Here is a 20,494-nt window from a genome sequence, read left to right on the forward strand (position 1 = left end):
AATGAGGTTTTGCAGTAGGGGAGAGAGATTGGGCTCGCCTCTGAATACGACAATGAAAAGTGGGAATTTATGGACAACTAGTAGGGTGGGGGCAGTGGGTAGAAAATTACTAACAGGAAACATCAAGGGTAAGGGGGGATTCTAACTAAACTGACCTAGCAGGATTCTTCCTAAAACTGGACGGTGCCGAGACAAGCACAGAAGCCCAAAAGTTGAGGCCTAGTTGGGAAGAGGATTCACAAGAGCCTGACTAAAGTTTGGTCAAGGAGAGACTCTGTCAAAGGCCCGTCAAATACTGGCAATTTCGTAAGTTAAACTTTCTAAAGCTGACTGATTAAAACTATGCGGAATGTGTAATTTAACACATATATTTCGTACCCACTGTGTTTAGAATCAGGTAGATGGGTGTAGTGCTCTCAGTCTGAATTTCTTCTTTCTAATCAGGCTTCACTATCCACTAGCTGTGTGGATATTATAAAGTTGTACATCACTGCAAAATATTATGCCACCATGATGGCGGTATGGAGCCCTTGGAGAAACACAGCAGTGGTAAGGTGATGTGTAAAGCTTATGGCCCAGCAATAAGGTAAAATATGCAAATAGGTCTATGTGCTGTTAAATTGGGATTATAAGAATGTTCCTCAGCCCAAAAAGTTTTCTCTAGTTGCTTAGACGATTCCTGAAAATCCTTAATAGAACACAGGGTTCTTACTAAAATATAGGAGATAATATAAAATGCAAATATTTTTACTAAAGTCTAGGATTGCACTTATTTCCTTTCTTAACAGCCTGAAATTGAAGGGGGAGAGAAGGGAAAGAAGAGGTTAAGACAAGGAAAAAAAAGTTGAAAACAAAAGCTGGGGACAATAAAAAGTAACTTTCTGACAAACAGGGCATGATTTCACTCATATGTGGAAGATAAACCAACACACGCACAGATAGAACTGTTCAGTGATTACCAGGGGCTAGGGGGGGTGGGGGCTAGGCATAAGGGGTGGAAGGATGCACTTATATGGTGACTGATAAACAATAATGTACAACAAAAATTTCACAATACAAAGAAAATAGGAAAAAAAACGTTAAAAAAAAAAAAAAAAGTAACTTTCTGTTACACAGTTTTCCTAAAAGCTAGGCCTCTAAAAAATACTCCATCAGAAGCAGTTGGTTTACAAACTGGTCCCCTTACACAGAGGGCAAGGAGAGACCAAAGAAAGAGGCAGACCACTTCGGATTGGTAGGTGGCAGTTTGATAAGCAAGGGGACTTACTTATGAGGCTTGTCTTGGGTGGCTGCAAGGTGGGTAGATCCCTGCACCCACCCGCCAAATCTTAGAAGTTTATGGAGAGGCCTTCACTGGGTTCAGTCACGTGTACTGTCCAGATGGTCTCAGCTACACCTTACTCCCTCAAGGCCATGACCTTGAAATAGCTCCACTGTGGGAACAATGGGCTGACCCTACATTCCAACGACAGAGGAGGGGGTGAGCAGCCTCTGATTGTCGGGGTCCAGCTCTCGGGTCAACTGGTGGTCATGTCCTCTCGATGACCTCTTCCAACAGAAGCAAGCAAAGGGAGAGAATCTAGGGTGCTGAGTTAGAGTGTTCCCAGTCATGGGTTTCTCTGAGATGGAAATCATAACAATGTGTTTTCTCTACCTAAGACCTCTGACTACATGGAACGACCTTACGATTGTACATTGGAGTTTACTCATGACTTCATGTGGAGCGAGGGGAAGGAAAGAAAACACCAACAGATTTTCTAATGACAATTATGTGATGGTAAACTGTAGGAGCAAACCTGAAAAATTCTAGATATCTATCCATAATGGACCAATTAAATAAGTTAAATAAATGGTGTTATGTCCATTCCATGTAATGGAATACTATAAAGCCATTAAAAGAAATGTAATAAAATCTATGTCTAATGACATCATATATATATTTATATACTTAGAAAACCATCTGGAAGGAGATATATATATCTCCTTTATCAACCCCCAAGTGATGTCTGATCACCCTGGCCTGCCTTCAGCAAGAATCCTGCTAGATCAGTATATATATATATATATAAATGGAGAACAAGACAAGTCCCCAGATAACTTCAGAACCACAGGAAGGGTTTATAGTTCCATGAAAGTTCAGAGGACAAACAAATCACATTCAGCTCGGTAGAAATGGAAAAAGAATTTTAAAAAATTGGTAGCCTTTTGGGGCCAGTCCGGTGGCACAAGCGGTCAAGTGTGTGCGCTCCACTTCGGCAGCCAGGGTTACAGGTTCAGATCCCGGACGCGCACAGCCGCCCTGCTTGTTACACCATGCTGTGGCGGCATACCATATAAAGTGGAGGAAGATGGACAAGGATGTTAGCCCAGGGCCAATCTTCCTCAGCGAAAAAGAGGAGGATCAGCATTGGATGTTAGCTCAGGGCTGATCTTCCTTACAGAAAAAAAAATTGGTAGCGTTTTGACAGGATGGTGAGCAGAGAAAATTCCATGAAAAGTAACAGACGGAGCAGAGGAATAAAGCTGGAAGGGGAAGCTTATTTCTAGAGCTAATAATAAGAAACAATATTAATTGAGCACTTCCTACATTCCAGGTGGTGTTCTTAGCTCTTTACACGTGTTATTTCACAATACTCTTATAAAGTAGGTATGATGGTTTTCACTTTAGAAATGCAGAAATTGAGGCACAGAGAAAGTAAGGTACTTGTTAAGATCATCCAGCCCATGAGAGGCATTGGCAGGATCCAAAGCCAGCCTGACCTTAGTCTCCCCACAGTCCCGCCTCGTGCAGATGGGGCTCTTAATTTGAAGGGCCTAAGAGACCACCCGAGGACGTTTTAAACTAGAGTAGGCAGTAAGACATCACTATGGTCCAGATGAGAAATCGTGGGAAGAGTTAAAGCGAGCGGGCCAGTTTCCTCATCTGCTGTCCAGTTCTGTGAGAAGTTAAATTCAGCCAAAATTCAGCTCTGTGAGAAGTGACAATTCTTCATGCCTCTCTCCCTCCCTCCACACGGAGGGAGAGCGGCCTCTTCAGACTAGGTGAGGTGTCCTGCTTTCTCATCAGCTCTGTGGTCTGTTCAATGACATTCTTATTTCTCCTAATCAGGATTAACTCCTAAAAGAGAGGAGAGAAATCATTTCTTACTTATTTTTATGATCCCTACTACTGCCAACAAATAAATATTTAACATGAATTAATATAAACATATATTCCTGTGTCCTGAATATCTGGTCACCTTTTTCTCTTTAAAAATATGAAATATTTCAAACAAACACAAGAGTATAGATACCAAGATAATAAACACACCAGCTATCCATTACCCAATTTTAATACATCTTAATATATGGCTATATGTATTTTAGATTTTTTTAAAAAGAAACATTACAGATATAGTAGAAGCTCCCTGTGTCAGCCTCTCTTATCCCAACTCTATCCTCTCCCTGCCCACCATCGTGATGTTGGTGTATTTCATTCCAATGCATGTGTTTTTATTTTGGTTATCTGTACTTTATTTTCCGTCAACGTTATTTTTAAAAAATTCCAATAGTCTTTTCTTTTTGAGTAGATGTGGTTCAAAATTCAAATGATTCAAAAGAGTATGCAGTGAAAAGTTTCTTTTCCACACAGGTGCCCAGACAGCACCTATTTTCACTTCCTGGAAGCAATTGATGTTTCCCGTTTCTTCTATCATCTTCCAGAGATGTTCTATGGATATTAAGTAAATACATATATATTCCTCTCTCTTCTTTTTTTTTTTTACTTAAACAGTAGCACACTCTTATGCATCTGGTTTTTTTCATTTAACAACACATTTTAGAGATAATTTCATACAGTGTATAAAGAGATTGCTTATTCTTTTGTCCCAGATGCACGGGATGTATAGACCATAATTTATTTAACCTGTCCTCTATTAATGAACAATCCATCTTTTACTACTACAAACAATATTGCAATAACTATTCTTGTTCACTTTAGTTCCCATATATGTAGTTATATCTATAGAATAAATTAGAATTGACACTTTTTTGGTAATATTAATCATAACGGATTGCCAAATTGTCCTTTCTTGAGGTTGTAATATATTTACACTCCCTGAAATAAATAAGTGCCCATTTTCTCACACTCTTTCCAATACTGCATATTATCAAACATTTCTATTTTTTACTTAAATACTATGTTTTTGAGATATAATACTGATACATGTGGCTCTAGTTCATGCATTTTTAACTACTGGGTAGCATTCAATTGTATAAATTGAATACACAGACGTCCCCTATTTACGATATTTGGACTTATGATTTTTCGACTTTATGATGTTGTGAAAGTGGTATGCATTCAGTAGAAACTGTACTTCGAATTTTGAATTTGTCTTTTCCTGAGCTAGCCATATGTGGTATGATTTTCTCTCGTGGTGCTGGGCAGCGGCAGCGAGCCACAGCTCCGTTAGCCACATGATCACAAGGGTAGACAACTGATACACCTACAACCATGCTGTACCCACAGACCATTCTGTTTTCACTTTAGTACAGTATTCAATAAATTACATGAGAGATCCAACACTTTACTATGAAATAGGCATTGTGTTAGATGATTCTGCCCAACCGTAGGCTAATGTGTTCTGAGCATGTTTAAGGGAGGCTAGGCTAAGCTATGATGTTTAGTAGGTTAGATATATTAAATGCATTTTCGACTTATGATCGGTTTATCAAGATGTAACCCCATCGTAAGTTGAGCAAGATCTGGGCTGCAATTTACTTATCCCCATACCCACTCATAGACAATTACTCTTTTCCCATGTCACTTTATCCTTGTCAGAGTGCCTGGTCCATGATAAATGTTTGCTGAGTGAATGGATGAACTATGAATCAGTGAGTAATAAGAAACATTGCAAAGCATGCTAGACATCTGGTATGGACTCTGAGGGAATGCAGTTGATATTTCCCACTATGAACTGCAGTGTCTAAAGGAAGACTAGACAAACTTGTTGAATCCAGGGAAATCCAAAACTGTCTTTGAAGACCTTAGAGGTAAATGGGAAGGGTTGACGAAGAATAGCCTTTTACTGCTTTTAAACTGTGTACTTCTTCAGTTTTCATAATTTGCATTAATAGCCTCAATCATTGGCGGCCCCACGGCGTATGGGTTAAATGTGGGCGCTCCGCTGCTGGGGGCCCGGGTTCGGATCCTGGGTGCGCACCGACACCGCATATCAGGCCACGCAGAGGCGGGGTCCCACATAAAGCGGAGGAAGATGGGCACGGATGTTAGCTCAGGGCCAGTCTTCCTCAGCAAAAAGAGGAGGATTAGCATGGATGTTAGCACAGGCGCTGATCTTCCTCACAAAAAAAGAAAATAGCCTCAATCATCAGTTAAAGAAGCAGTATACATCAGAGATAACTTTTCTACTTTTAAATGTAAGCAGTACCTCATTAGTCATCTTTTGAATTGCAGATACACCCAGCCGGCGACAGTCACCACACCCTGTCTGTATTTACTGTGTCAAGAATAAATCTGGCTAGGTTGCTTTGTTGTTACAACGACAGACCAATTATTTAAAGCTCAAGTTCAAGTTCATATATTCTGATTCCTCAGTTGGTTTTCAGATCATGACAAAGGAGCAGCTTCCAGGTGAGAACTTTATCACAATGACTATCCACTGATGGCAAGTTTTGGCATATTGCATTATGTAATATTTGAGTATGATGTGTTTTGTGGCTGGAGCAAAGAAGCACTTAATATGGTTAATTTTGCTGAGGCCATGCTTAGAAAGTTCTGATCCCAAGGCAAAATGCCACACATACTTCCTTCTGGTATTTAGCTTTCTACCACAGCAATAGAATTCACTCCAAAACTTTTACAGTTATAGATATGAGAGAACGTTTTATAAATATTTTAAAAGATGCCAGTCTTGTTTTTCTCCTGTCCTATGTTTTAGACTAGGACTTTATCTTAATGATTCTACTTCCTCTTATTATTTACCTGTCTTTCAAGTTAAAATTGTGCACCAAGGTTTTGCTGATAGAGCCATTTCTGGACAATTTTTCTTTGAGCAGACTTCATGTTGACCAGGCAAGCTACAAACTTAATACATTATTCATTTAACAATGCATAGAACAATTAATTGAATGCACAGAACAAGACTAGGCATCTACTAGAGATGCAAGTACTTTTGTCTAAAAAGGGTCCTTTTAAAATATATGTATATATTAATTGTTCCATAATTTGAGGCAGTAGTCTTGCCATGAAGTATACTATTGTCCTGGAAAGGAATTCTTATTAAATTAAGAACAAAAGTGCACAAGTTTAAAAGTTATTAATTATATTATACAAATAGTATGTCATTATATTGTTTGGTTTTGAGAGAGCAATAACCAGCTCAAGACCAAGATAGTAAAAAATCTGCCAGTACAAATTATTCACGCTATTTAGAATTTTAAATAGAATTTGAGGAAAAACACCCAATTAATTAAGCCTAAGCTTTAGTTTCCTCATATGTAAAAATGGCAGTTTGTTGTGTTAGATTAAATAAGGTATATAAAGCACCTACCATTATACCTCACACAACCTAAATCAAGTTTGTTAGCTCCTCCTCTGTCTCTGAAATCAGTGGTGTACCTAGCACATGTGACACCTGATATAGATCCTTCTTAATACCTTCCTCTAAATGAGAAAATTATTTTTATTAATAATCATGATATGAAAAATAATATAGGCCAGACAGAAATGTAGAGATTGAAAAATATTTTATTGGTCTTCAAATATGTAATTATGCTATTAAAATTTTTTAAACAAAAGTTTAAATAAAATAATCATATTTCAAAGAAGGAAAAAATAGATTAACACTTTTTCATTGTATGATTTTTTTTTTAAAAGGGGAAAAATATGAAGAAATGCTTCCAAAGAAAGAACCACGTAAGGTTCAGAGAATGATCTGCACATGGAATAATAGAACTGAAACTATTCTTTTTTTATTATGTATGTATGTATGTATGTACGTATTTGTGTGTGAGAAAGATTGTCCCTCTTCCTCTATTTTGTATATGGGAGGCGGACACAGCATGGCTTGATGAGTGATGTGCAGGTCCACACCCAAGATCTGAACTTTAGAACCCTGGGCCACCAGAGCAGAGCACACAAACTTAACCATCATGCCACTGGGCGAGCCCCAAGAACTGAGACGATTCAACTTCTGTTTAGGCATCTTCACAATCATGGTGCTATCACTGTATATTTTGAGTCTACTCTTTACAGGTAGGATTTATATATTACCACAGTAATTGGAGATACAAATTAATTTCCCCATAGAATATAACGTTGATTAAAAGATAAGTAATAAAAATCTACTCATTTTTACTCTGAGGCTTATACATATGTTATTAAAATTGAATAGAAACCACAGCATTTATTTAGAATTTACATCAGCGGTTCTCTGCTGTGGTGATTTTGCCTCTTGGGACATTTGGCAATGTCTGGAGACATTTTTGGTTGTTACAACTGGGGGGAAGAGAATGCTACCGAATGGAGCTAAACATCCTAAGATGCACAGACCAGCTTCCCACAACAGAGAATTATCTGGCTCAAAATGACAACAGACTGAGAAACCCTGACTTGGACTAACAAAAGATTTTTTTCAGGAAGAGTATCTTTTCATTGGCATTGTTTACAATTGATGGCACATAGTGATAATAAAAGCAGACTGATTATAGTTATATTTATGATTGTTAAACAATAACATAGACAATGCACTCACTACCTTATTGCCTGCACCCAGGTCTAATCATTCAATTTCCATTATATTTCTCCTTCCAACGGACTGCCACTTCAAGTGAGGGTTAAATGAGATTTCTACTTTTAAACTATTTTTAAATCTCTCTAGTGATGGTTAAATGAACCAGAGCTTAGCAACAGGTGATTTATGTGGCTATTTTCTGTTTACTACTTATCTTATTCAATTTTTTAAAATATAATTTAAAAATGTTAAGTAACAGTTTTATTTAAATATAATTCACATACCAAAAATTCACCATTTCAAAGTGTACAATTCAGGAGTTTTTAGTATATTCATAAGGTTGTGTAATCAACACCACTATCTAATTTCAGGACACTTTCATCATTCCCAAAAGAAATCTCAAGCCCATTAGCAGTCATTTCCCATTCTTCCCTTTCCCCGGCCCCTGACAACCACTAATCTTCTCTGTCTAGGAACTTGCCCATTCTGGATATTTCACATAGGCGGAATCAGAGTATGTGGCTTTTTCTGACTAGCTTCTTCCACTTAGTATGTTTCTATGCTTCATCCATGTTGTAGCATTTATCAGTACTTCTTTCCTTTTTATTGCTAGATAATATTTCATTGTATGTACAGGCCACATTCGGTTTATCCATTTATCAGCTGATGTTTGCTTCCATTTTTTTGGCTCCTAAGAATGCTGCTACGAATATTTGTGACCACATTTTTGTGTGGACACAGGTTTTTAATTCTCTTGGATATATACCTAAAAGTGGAATTGCTGGATCATATAGTAATTCTGTGTACTATGTGAGGAATTGAAATTCTTGTATCACATATAATATTCTATTGTATGGATATGCCATATTTTGGTTATCCAATGATCAGTTTATGGACATTAGAACTGTTTCCACTTTTTAGCTGTTATGAATAATGCAATATAAACATTTGTGTAAAAGTTTTTGTGAAGACATATGTTTTTATTTCTCCAGGAGTACAATTGTAACCACAGTTTGAACAGATCCCACCTTTTATCAACAAAGCGATTAAGAATTGTCTTTCAGAAAATTTGCAAAGTCATGTAGCCACAGTATGCAAAAGAGAAGAAATGTTGATCTGAAATGACCAAGGAAACAAAAATTCTCCTCCCCATGGAACCAAAAGACCAGGACATGACTGAAACTTAAAAGTTGGACTCTTATCCGAAGCGAGGGGTCCGTCATCCAGGAAGATCTGGTGTTAAATTTCCTTCCCCATCATACCATAAATGTTTAAAACCTTACCATAAATGTTTAGCACCTTACCATAAATGCTTAAAGCTCAACAATCAAAACCTGTCCCACCAGCATTTCTGTATGCCAACCTGTTCTCCCTAACCTCTTTTCACCACAAATCCTGAATCGGGGAGACACATCTAAGAGCACGTCCCCTGTCTCCTTGCAGATTGATGTTTAGAGATTTAGTCCTTTGTTTCTCAAGGCCATTTTCTGCATTAGAATTCCCCCTAAAGCTTGTTTAAAAAGTGAAGAGTCTCAGGCCCTGTCATTGGTATATATCTAGTGTATTTGACACTCAGAGTGGATAACTTTTTAACACTCTGTTCTTCTATACAACAAAATCAGTTTTAGTAACAATAGAGAAACAGTAACAATAATGGCCAGAAAAGAAAAAGAGACAGTGAAGATTTTTGTTGAAATTTCATATAATCAAGGTAGTCAAAAATTAAGTTAAAAAATATTACAGAAACAAAAAGGAAAAAAAATTTTCAATAGTTTTATCTGCCTTTTATATCTATCTTTAATCTTGTTAACAAATCAATACATTTTATGTAAATAATTGTCTAGCAGGTAATAAGTGAATTTTAATAAGACTGAAATATCAAGATATCTTAGGTAACTCCTAAATCATACTGCTGATGTAATGTTTTATTTCTTAATTTATTTTCAATTTTAAATTAACCAATAAGCAATTAAGGATAAATTCCAATTTTAAAGATATTATTTAAGTTCTGTAAAATATTTCACATATGAACTAAATTTTGCACATACCAAGTGGTCCCACAAAATGACTGAATGAGATTATGGCACAGAGTCAAAAGGCCACAACTACCATCAACAGCAGGGACAGGACAGTGACTGAAAGTGAGACTAGAAATAAGTGCAGATAGGTTTGCAGAATTTATGGCAGAAGGGTGAAGAAGTTCTTTCTCATAGCTTCTGTTTCCTCAGTTATGTAGGAAGTGAGATTATTTACCAAGAATGAGAGAACTGGAAAGGGGTGGAGTAGGGATTTAAGAATAGTGCAGACAGTTTGATGGAGAGCAGAAAGAATTGACTACTAGGGATATGTAACACAGAAGGCTGAGGCAGGACTGGACACCAGGCTGAGAAAGTAACAGCAAAAAACAAATGATGTTTTTAAAATAAATGGACTTTAGCAAATTGGAAAAAAATGTTGGATTTTATGTGAAGCAATACAGAAACCATTTTCAGTTGCAAAAAACTAATGATACATTTTAAAAGACATGCAGTTTGGCAAGTGCAGAAAAATGTACATAAAGGAAAAACCACCTATAATTTTTACTTTATACTTATTTAAAAAGCTTTGTTAGACTTCATTAGACAATTTTTTTGTGTGTGAGGAAGATCAGCCCTGAGCTAACATCCATGCCAATCCTCCTTTTTTGTTTTTTTTTGGCTGAGGAAGACTGGCCCTGAGCTAACATCCGTGCCCATCTTCCTCCACTTTACATGGGACGCCGCCACAGCATGGCCTGACTAAGCTGTGCATCTGTGTGCGCCCGGGATCCGGACCCAGGCCGCCAGCAGCGGGGCGCGCGCACTTAACTGCTACGCCTCGGGGCCAGCCCCTCTTAGACACATTTTTATCATTGCTTTTGTGCATACATAAAAATATATAAGAAAAATACATTGGTAAAGCTATTTCTAAAATTTCATCTTTCAAAATCCAACTCCTCTAATTACATTTTGACTCAGAAGTTGTCTGGGTTTTTCCAAACAATTTATCCTTTCACCACTGAAAGCACGAGCAGTAAGTATTTCCTGAGAATCCATAACAGAACAGAAGTCCTGGGGCCAGTCTCCTAAGTTAGCTTTACGATTCTTTAGAGATAGCATGCTTTGGATTATCTTTGGTTATGTTGCCCAACATGTCTGATTCCTCATCTCTCTCAAACTTTTGGTACCTTGGGTTTAAAAGAATGCTCCACCATTTTTTTAGGATATTTTTCCAAGCTGGTGTTTTTCAAGTCTTGCATGCACAGGCAATGAATGGCTATTGGTCGTGCTATAGGACTCTATCCACTGTTAAATGCATCCAGATTTCAGAGATGTTAAAATGTGAAAAAAATAATGTATCTTAAAAATAGTACAGTTTGGTACTATAATTTAGAATATTTTCCTTTGTCATTAAATATTTTCCTAGAATATAATTTTAGTGTCTGCATAGTATTTCTTTATATAGATGTACCATACTTTAGCCTGTGGTTCTGGGAAGGGGGGTGATTTTGTCTCTCTGGGAACATTACAAAATGTCCAGAGACATTTTTGGTTGTCATAACTGGGGGTGCCACTGGTATTTAGTGTGTAAAGACGAGGGATGTTGTTGAAATGCAGAGGACAGCTTACGACAAAGAATTATCTGGCCCAAAATGCTAATAATGCTGAGATGAAGAAACTGTGTAGCCTACCGGTAGACTTTACAGTTTTCTCCCCTCCCTGCTTCAGGAGTCCACTAAATTAAGGAGCAGCATAGTGTAGTGTTTAAGGACACAGCCTGTAGAATTGGATTATCTGGGTTCAAATCTTTTCCCTAACAGTTACTAGCTGAAGAACATTAACTAGAAGGAATTAGTGACTTAACCTCTCATTTCCCCATCTATAAAAATGGAGAAAATTAATATAAACCTGATAGGGCTATTAAGACAACTAGATAGGCTTATGAATGTGAAGCCCACGTTTGTCATCTAAGACACACTCACAAGTGTTTTGCGGTTTCAGTTAGATTATGCCTTTTTTAAATAAACATAATCACAAACTTCACTATTGAGGGATATAGTCAAAATAGGAAGCCACCGATGGAAAAACCAGGAGCAAAGAAACTCAGGGTTTGGGGCCTAAATCACTGAATCTAATGTCTTTCAAGTCATTATTGGGTGGTAAAATCTATCTAGTGGGTCCAAACTAGTATTGGAAAAAACAGAATAGAATAGTAAATATCAGAGTGCATCACAAGCAGTATTTTTTCACAACACATGGTTTCATTGCTACAGAGGCCTGTACGTGTGTACGAGTTCACAACGTTAAAATGTATTTCTTATCGTGGGTCGCAGTCACAGAAGTTTGAAAGTCACCACCTGAAGTCCAACTACCACTTGATGTTTAAGTTCAATCCACATCTGTATCCGTAGGACTGATAAGTTTCTGCTTTAAGACATTCTAGCTCTATTTTTAGACATTTTGCTAAGAAGCCTTTTCAAAATAACGAAAGACGAGAACTAAATGCAAAAATGACTAAAAATGTTTTGTCTCAATCTATTGGTTTAAATCTTTGGAAAACTAAGCATGCTAGAAGTATTCTGTTGTATGTGTTGCAGCATTAGAAACAGTATGGCTCACTAGCTCATCACTAGCTTTGAAGATGGTCACTCTGAAGTTAACTACCATCATTATCATTAATAATATGTGTGAGTACCAACAGACCAACTGAGTAGGGCAGCTTTAAGGTCTGTAAATACTACTGAAAACATTAACTTAATAATCAAACTGCCAGAAGCCTCTAAGTAGTGCATGACCATATTTTACACACCATATTAGCTAAGATCTTAAAAATGAAGTCCAAAACTTTTAAAAAGGGGTTAACTTTTAAAAATGGAAATAAAGTAAAAAATAAAAATATAAATAAAGTCAAATTATGTTATCATGATTACTGGCTGTTTGAACATAACCTAAAAGAAAACTAGGATAATGATACTAAGATGTTTGAGAAATATCTAATATATATGTGGAATGAAACCTTAAATAAGGCAGAGTTAACAAAGTTAAGCTGTGTACCATGATCTTCCCAACATCCTGATGTATTCTTGTTAGCTGGCCCACAGACCCCATAGGCCAGTAACCGCAGCCCTGCTCAGAACCGTCAGCCCTGCCTGACACGTTCTCTTTAGCTTACAGGAAACCACAACGAGAGGAAGGAGATGGCTGAGACACTTAGTCCAAACCAATTAACACCGGCTGAAGGCAACATGGCAGTCTGACTTCACCTGACATACACCCTGCAGCTCATTATACGCTCATTGTAATGCATTACCATGCCACATAACACACTCACCAGAGCCATGACAGTTTACAGTTGCCATGGCAATGGCAGGATATGACCAAATAAGGAAAGAGAAGAGGTGGCACCCTTGATCCCCGGAAAAGCCTGCCCATTTCTCTGAAAACTGTGAATTTTCCTTCCCTTGATTACCTGGACCCCTTATAACAGCTTCTTACGTGCCCCATGAGCTGAGAAGTTGATTTGTGAACTTAGTTCCCACTTCTCCATACTTTGGCCATTGAATAAAAGCTTGTCCTGTTGACCGCTCAGCTTCGGTTGTTTCAAATCCGTGACTCCGAACAGAAAATAACCCTCTGGGTAGGGGACGGATTGTGGGTACAAGGCCCACCCATGGGTCCCTCCTCAGAGCCTCTCCAAATGTGGGTTGGAGTCCCACTGGAGTGAGGTCAATTTGGTAACATTCTGGGTAAACGATTAATGTCATACAAATTTGTCACTACAGAGATTTTTGAATGGTCCCTTGTACAAGTTTTTGGGATATTTGAGGGCAGGAATTCTCCACAGTAACTTACCTAGTCAACCTTCAATATAAATATTTGCAGAATTTATTACATCCAACAAATATTTTCTTAATTGCTAACTATGTGCCAAGCTCTCTATCAAGTTCTGAGAACTTATAAATAATTCATAGTTCCTAATCTTAAGGGTTTCATAGACTTAGAGGGGAGACAAAAATTGATAGTTGTGTGATATGGAGCAGAGGTAGTAGAAGGGTGAGTGATCACTATATCGTCTAGAAGTTGGAAGCTGGCTGATGTCCAAGCTCTGTTTTAAAGGATGGCTTTCAAAGGTAAACAAGGGGTGAAGAACATTCCTGGATGAGGAAACTCACATAAGGCATGTGTGAAGAGGAAAAGTGCCAGGAGATATGGCTGGAGAGATGTGTTGGTACCTAACGAAGGCTTCTTATGCCATGTTAAGAAGTTTAAACAAAACCAGTGAAGGTTGTTAGGCAGGGAAGAGACATGATCAAATTGGCTTTGGATGGAATATATAACGCAGACTAGTTGTAGTTGGGAGGTGAGTGGACATATATATATTAAGGGCCTGAAAAAGGTGTAGGGCACTGTCAACAAATGTCTGAGTGCACACCACTGTACACCAGGTATTGGGGAAACAGTTCTGCTATTTAAAAGAGACATATTTCAGCAGGTTAGACAGATACTGAAAGATACAACATAAGAATCTAGGTGAACTACAGGCGTGTTATGGAAGAACTCCCTGAAAAAACACTGAAGTTGACACTGGAAGGAAAAACAGGATTTTAAAGATTGGAATTCATTTTAAGTACTTATATAATCCCTACATACTCCTCCTAAACCGAACAACTTCTTTTGCGCTGACTGTAAATCAAAGGACCTAAGGGTTTACTAAATGAAAAAAAATAATAATGTGATAAGGACAAGATTAAATCTCTTTCATCTCTTATTCCACAGCAATTTAGATTTGCATCATTTACATTGTATTATAATTACTTGAGAATTTGGAAGAGGACCAAATGAAATAAAGGACAGATTTAAGAGCCAAGAGGGAGACACTACAAAAGGGAAGGAGGAGATAAAAAGGACAAATAATATAAAATGGCAAATGCTTTAGAAAGTTCAAATAAAGTCTCAGCATTGTCCATTTAACACAATAATTTGGAGGTCCCTATTAATCTGTTCGTAATTTCAGTGAGAAAAGCACAGTAGATGACAATGAGACTGTGGATTGAGGACTTCCTATCAAGAAACTTGGCTGAGAAGTAATGCTGCATGAGGCTTTTTTGTTTGTTCTTGTTTTTATTTATTAAAGAAGGGAGCATACAGAGGCTTTTCAATATCTTTGGTTTGAAGGAAAATGTAACTTGTTAAAACTCATTATAGATACATGTAGTATTAGTAACTTGTAATGGTATATCCCATAAATACCCGCATATATATAACAGAACTAACGTTAATATATTTTCACTTATCACTAGGAAAGAACACTAGATGCATATAAACCCCTAACATTTACACTCTGGAGAAGGTGTAAACCTTTAAGCTATGAACCAATCACTTCTAATCATTCCTTCCAGCCTATGACTAAGACAGAAGATCAGGACTGAATTAATTTTTTCCCCAAAGAAAAAAGTCTGCGAGACAAGTAACGTTTAAAACGTTTTATTACTTAATAGCTTATCTGTCATATTCCAGTGATGTTTTTACATTCTAAGTTGTATCATATTTGTAATGATGAATGTCATTGATAACTAACAGGAAGTTCAAGCACCAATATATTCTTCACAGGCCTAACGTTGTGTTTAGTGTACCAATTTTCTGGCCAAATCCCTTCTCACTACTTATTTTCTGTGTACTGATTACTATGCTATGTCTAATAAAATCAGCTCCTTTCTTCAGTCTTGCCAGTTCACAACTTCCCCCAAGGCATAACAACAACTTAGTCTCTTTAATTTTCACTCCTCTGCTGTATCTTGCTGGGGTAGTGTAATAAAACTCCAGCTTGAAAAAAACTAAAGTAAAATGACTTGCCAAAGACAAGATCTCTCTGGGATATGCAGGAGTGTAAAATTAAAAACAAAGTGGAAAAACATAAGTCCTTCTCAAAGGTAACTTTCAGATACTGGATCTGTGTGATGCAAACTGAAAATCCCTAATGCTTACCAGTCGCTCAATGATTTCTTTTTTTTTTTTTTAAACCAGTTTCCACCTTGACAAATGAAGGATTGCAAACTTTGCTTCCTAATAGTATTTGTTGTTTTAGTGCCATTGAAAAGGGTGACAAATACTCATTTTTATGCAAATAAAACTCTAAAGCCCTGAGCTTTTACTCATACCAGATATTCCTGCATATAACAAGAATTCTAAAAGTATTATATAATTATTCTATGTATAACTTCTGCTCATCAGATTTTAATACTCAGGGCTTGTGGCTACAAGTCATTGCCTGTGACAGATCATCTTCACAAAATCAGGATTCCCCTGAAATTGTTCCCCACCCAATAGAGTACTCGTGCTAACCCATTAGAGAACTCAGTACCTACTTATAAAGCTGAAAACTGGCGGTCGTGGCGCTCACATTTTCATTTCAATCGACCTAGCCTTGGCTCTCCCGTCTCTTGGATGTTTTCTTCGCCTTCCCTGGTCTGAGAAAACCCGTGCAGCGCCACACCTGCAGTTACCAGAGACCCTCGCCGGCGGCGTGCGCCCCCGCGGTCGGGGTACGGTGGGGGAGGGGCACGGCCCTTCCCGTACGCCATCCTCTCACAGATCTTAGTCCGGTCTGCGGGCTGCTCCGGGGGCGGCGACGAAGGCCCTGGACCCTCGGCCGGCCCCGCTCCTGCGGGACAGGGAGAGGAGACCAGCTCTTTCACCGGCAGCTAACCCAAAATTCGGCGGGGTCTGCCTAGCTCAGGCCAACTCGCCGTAGCAAGGAAGGTTAAGCTCACCTTACGGCTGCCCACGCCTGGACGGCAGCTGGCACCCAACAGGCCGCGCCCGCAGTCTCCCGGGGTCAAGAGAGGACACCCAAGTCGCCGGCCGGCCGGCAGCCACAGGAAGCGGAGCCGCCCCTTTCCCGGCAGCCAGCCGACTTCCGGACCTGCGCGAAGCCTCTCTGCGCAGCCGGGCCGCCCGGCGCGCCCCTCCCCCGCCCGCCGTTTCCCGGCTTGCCCCGCGGAGGAAGGGACAGAGTCGACAATAACAAACCCAGTCGCGGCTGTGTCCGCGGCCCTGCCGAGCCTTCGGCGCTGCCTCGGGGTCCTCCTGTCGCCCGGCCCCTCGGCTCTGACAGGCCGCGGCCCGCTGTCTCCCGGCCCTTTACCCAGAGCCGAGGGGCCTGACCGCGTCCCGTCTCCGCCCCGACCGCTCCCTCCCTCCCGGAGTTCGGGGCCGCGCAGGCACCGGGACGCCGGCGGTTGTGTCGGTTGGCGGTGCCGGATGGGCGGTTGGTAGCCGCCGCCGACGAGGAGGCGGCGGCGGAAGATGGTGCCAGGGGCTGTCGGCTCTGCTGTCGCCGCCGGCGGAGGAGGAGGTGCTGACAGGTAGGTGCCGTCGCCGCCGTGTCCCCTTCCCCCCCGGCGCGGCGGCCGCGCGGCCAGCCCCGCACAGGGGTCGGGGGCCCGGCGGCCCGCGCTCCGCCCGCGCGCAGGTGTGTGCGCCCGCGGGCCCGCGCATCCGGCCCGGCAGGTGTTGCCGGCGGCCGCCTCCCTGGCGCCACAGCCGCGGTGGAGACACGCGGTTCGAGTCGAAGCCCCAGCGAGCTGCGGGAGGTGTAAGGTGGGCTCGCCCGTGCGGGCCTACCTGCGGCTTCCTCGGCCCGGCCCCAGGGCCCCTCCCTGTCCGCGCCCCCGGCCGAGTCGCGGGAGTGGCGGAGGGCGAGGGACCTAAACCCACCCGGACGCCTCCTCCGCGCGCGTGGTCACCGCTGCCGGGCTCACCCTAATGGTGTCTTTGACTTGAGAAACCGGAGCGTGGAATTGGGCCGAGGCTGAAGGAAGCGCGCAGTGTGAGGAACGGAGAGATGTCTTTGTCCCGACCCCGGAGTGCGAGGATCGGTGTAAAGTTACTCCTAGGAATGACTCAGCCTCCTCCCGCCCCACTGATAGATTTGGGATGGAGTGTGTTTGCGGATTTCACAACTTTCTTGGTGGAAACAGGAGAAATGGCAGCTTCTGAGGGGACTCTCGCTGGTTTCTTCCACCGCCCGGTGGATGTGCTGTTTATTGTTTATGGTTTCGTAATCTAGTCTTTTCCATCATGCCTCTTTAAAGTGTGGGCATACCACGAAGTGGTGTTAGCCTGGGTGCCAAGGAAGACTAATGTGCTCTTTGTTGATAAAGAGTCACGTTACTACAAGACATTAAGCTAGATAGGAATGTTCCCCTAAAGTCTACTATAGAGCAATGATTTCGGCCGTATGAAAATGTGCTTAACTTGCTAACCGTTTCATCGTGTAGTTTCTAGGTTTTTGTGTGTTGATGGTGCTTGTATGATTTATCCGAAGGATGGGAAAGTTAGCAACTTAGGAGGAGACTTCTTTTAGTTTAAATAGACAGATCTGTGTTTAATCAAGCATCTCATTATATTTGATACAAATAGGGTCTTTCCAATTCTGATATTACTATGAGAAACAAAGGACCACTAAAGAAGGTGGCTGATTTGATTTTTTGGGTTATTTGATTTATAAGCAGACCGTTGCTAGGGGTGTGAAGATATTTTTGCTGTTTGTATTTAATGTTTGTATTTAATGTACATAAATGTAATTTAATGTATTTGATAACAGAATATGGCCTGAATGAACATATTTTCTCAGTAACATTTTTGTCATGTTTTTATTTTAGTATTTACATTATGTTTAAAACGTAGAGTTTTATAAAAGGGATGCTTTATGTTGATAAATATCTGTTGATGAAAATTGGATATTGACTCAGATCACTTTTAAAAAGTAATTTCTTTAAGTCTATTTTGAATCTTTTATGTTAGTCAAAGTTAGGATTAGTTATTGGCCTAATTCTTATATGGTATTACTGGATGTCAGGGAAGACGATGAAGCAGTACTATTGTCTCTGAGAAAATTTTTCTGGCCCTTGCTAACAAATGCAAGGTCAGAATGCATCGCAGATTGACTTTTAGCAAATCAAATTCATCGGAAAGGGCAGAGGACCCACGACCTTTGTTTTTGAAAAGCCACACTTTAGAACCTAAATTTTTATCATGTAAGCTTGAGAGGAGCTCTTATTTGGCCTCTAATTTTGAGATTGCCTTCAAATTTTCATGCATTCAGCAAATGTATGAGCACCTGCTATGTGCTTTACTTTGCAGATGTGTATACCTTATGATCGTTTTTTGAAAAAGGAATGGCTAGTAAAATTTTCTCATTTGGGTAATGCTATTCTCTAACCTCAATTAAGCTTTTCTTTCACAGGACAAAAAATACTGACTCAAGTGACTCGAGTGAAAATCTATCAGTCCCTTGCCACACACATTGATTCATGCAGTTATTATTTACTTCCCACAGACTATTGAACCAGTTACTGTGAGGAATATAAGGAATATAAGAATATAAGAAACTGTTCTTGCCTTATAAAAGAAAGAAAATTGGAGTCCTGTATAAAAATCATTATAATATGAGCATTATTGGAAATTTAAAGGAAATTTATTTGAAGGGATTTGGGCTTTTAAATATAGGAGGATATTTCCAGAAGAAGAAAAAGAACGATATCACATGCTAAGTCACTTCACTTCTCTTTAGAAAAAAAGTCCTAGCCATCTCAGCAAGTTTTGACAGGTATTTATTGTGTACCTACTATGTACCAGGCACTGCTCTAGAAATACTGGGGATTTGGCAGTGAACAAACCAAACCAAAATCCCTGTACTCATTGAAGAAAAATGTGGAGTAAGAGATACATGCTAGGGAGAAAAAAATAAAGCAGAGAAGGGAGGAGGTGAAGTATCAGGATTGGAGTGTTGAAACTGTAGGTAAAGTGGCCAGGGAAGGCCTCACCGATGAGTAACTTGAGTAAAGACCTAAGAGAAGCTAGGAAGCTAGCTGTGTGACTGTCGGGGAAAGAACGTTCTTGGCAGAAGGAATAGTAAGTGCAAAGGCTCTGAGATACTCGGCATATAAAAGTGAAAAGGTTGCGGAGGGTGGACTGGCATGAATGAGGGGGAGAATGGTAGGAGAATGTGGTGGTAGTGGAGCCTCTACAGATATTCAGGCTTTTTGGGTCATAGTAAGGAAACTGCAGTGTACTCTAACCCTGCATGTGCGAAGACACAGAGGTTTGTTCTAGTAAACCCAGCAATGCTAGAAATCAACTTGGAGGTAGATTCATTTATTTTTTCATGAAATGTTAATTAAACCCCTGCAACACTCAGTTTTAGTTCTGGCAACACGAACAATAACAAGAGGAACTTTATATGTAAGCTTTGTATATAAAGTTGTAGGAAATGGTGAACCAGTGGAAATTTTAAAGAAGATAAATTGCAAATGTAGACTGCTTTAAGATGCTGGAATAGGTACAATGCTAGAGAAGCAGATTGTGGAGTGCTAGGTTGAAGATTTTGTACTTGCTGTCATAGATAAAAGTATGTAAATTTTAATTATCACATTTCTCTGATTCTTTCAATATTGTTGACATAATAAACCTAATTTGCCTATAAACTGGACCACTGGTCCAGGGTCCTGAGAGGGTGGCATTTCTTTCCATCCCTCAGTGAAGTTGAGGTTCTGTTTTTGTGAGTATAGTACTCGAGTGCCTCCAGCACCCTTTCTGTCACTGGTTAGTTTCTGCTTTCACAGCTGTTTAGTGAGTGCTCTGATGATTATGGAATGACACGCCTCTCTCCCCCATGATTTTGCTCTCTTTTGATTTCTCATATTTTATTGGTTTGTAATTATGGAAAATAATTGTGACCTT

The 20,494-nt window shown here is 39.8% G+C and overlaps 2 protein-coding genes across 4 annotated transcripts in view; one reads left to right on the forward strand and one right to left on the reverse strand.

Moving 5' to 3' along the window:
* Window positions 1–2,572: 2,572 nt before the first annotated feature.
* Window positions 2,573–20,494, reverse strand: part of LOC106802712 (uncharacterized) — a 31,982-nt gene continuing 14,060 nt past the window's right edge. The window contains exons 2-4 of the mRNA XM_087420586.1: window positions 16,522–17,334; window positions 16,117–16,412; window positions 2,573–3,118 (exon numbers count right to left, since the gene is read on the reverse strand). Of these exons, the coding sequence (XP_087276712.1) occupies window positions 16,251–16,412; window positions 16,522–17,334 (975 nt within the window). The 3' untranslated portion in view covers window positions 2,573–3,118; window positions 16,117–16,250. The remainder of the gene's footprint in view (window positions 3,119–16,116; window positions 16,413–16,521; window positions 17,335–20,494) is intronic.
* The window catches only part of RB1CC1 (RB1 inducible coiled-coil 1), a 94,213-nt gene continuing 90,719 nt past the window's right edge, over window positions 17,001–20,494 (forward strand). For 2 of the 3 annotated variants that reach the window (XM_004435695.3, XM_014791529.2), the window contains exon 1: window positions 17,001–17,115. The gene's annotated coding sequence lies outside the window, so the exon portion shown is untranslated. The remainder of the gene's footprint in view (window positions 17,116–20,494) is intronic. The other variant, XM_087420575.1, reaches the window with a different exon arrangement.

The sequence above is a fragment of the Ceratotherium simum genome, chromosome 31 (assembly GCF_057802395.1).
Source record: "Ceratotherium simum simum isolate JZ-2026a chromosome 31, ASM5780239v1, whole genome shotgun sequence".
Classification (NCBI taxonomy): Eukaryota; Metazoa; Chordata; class Mammalia; order Perissodactyla; family Rhinocerotidae; genus Ceratotherium; species Ceratotherium simum.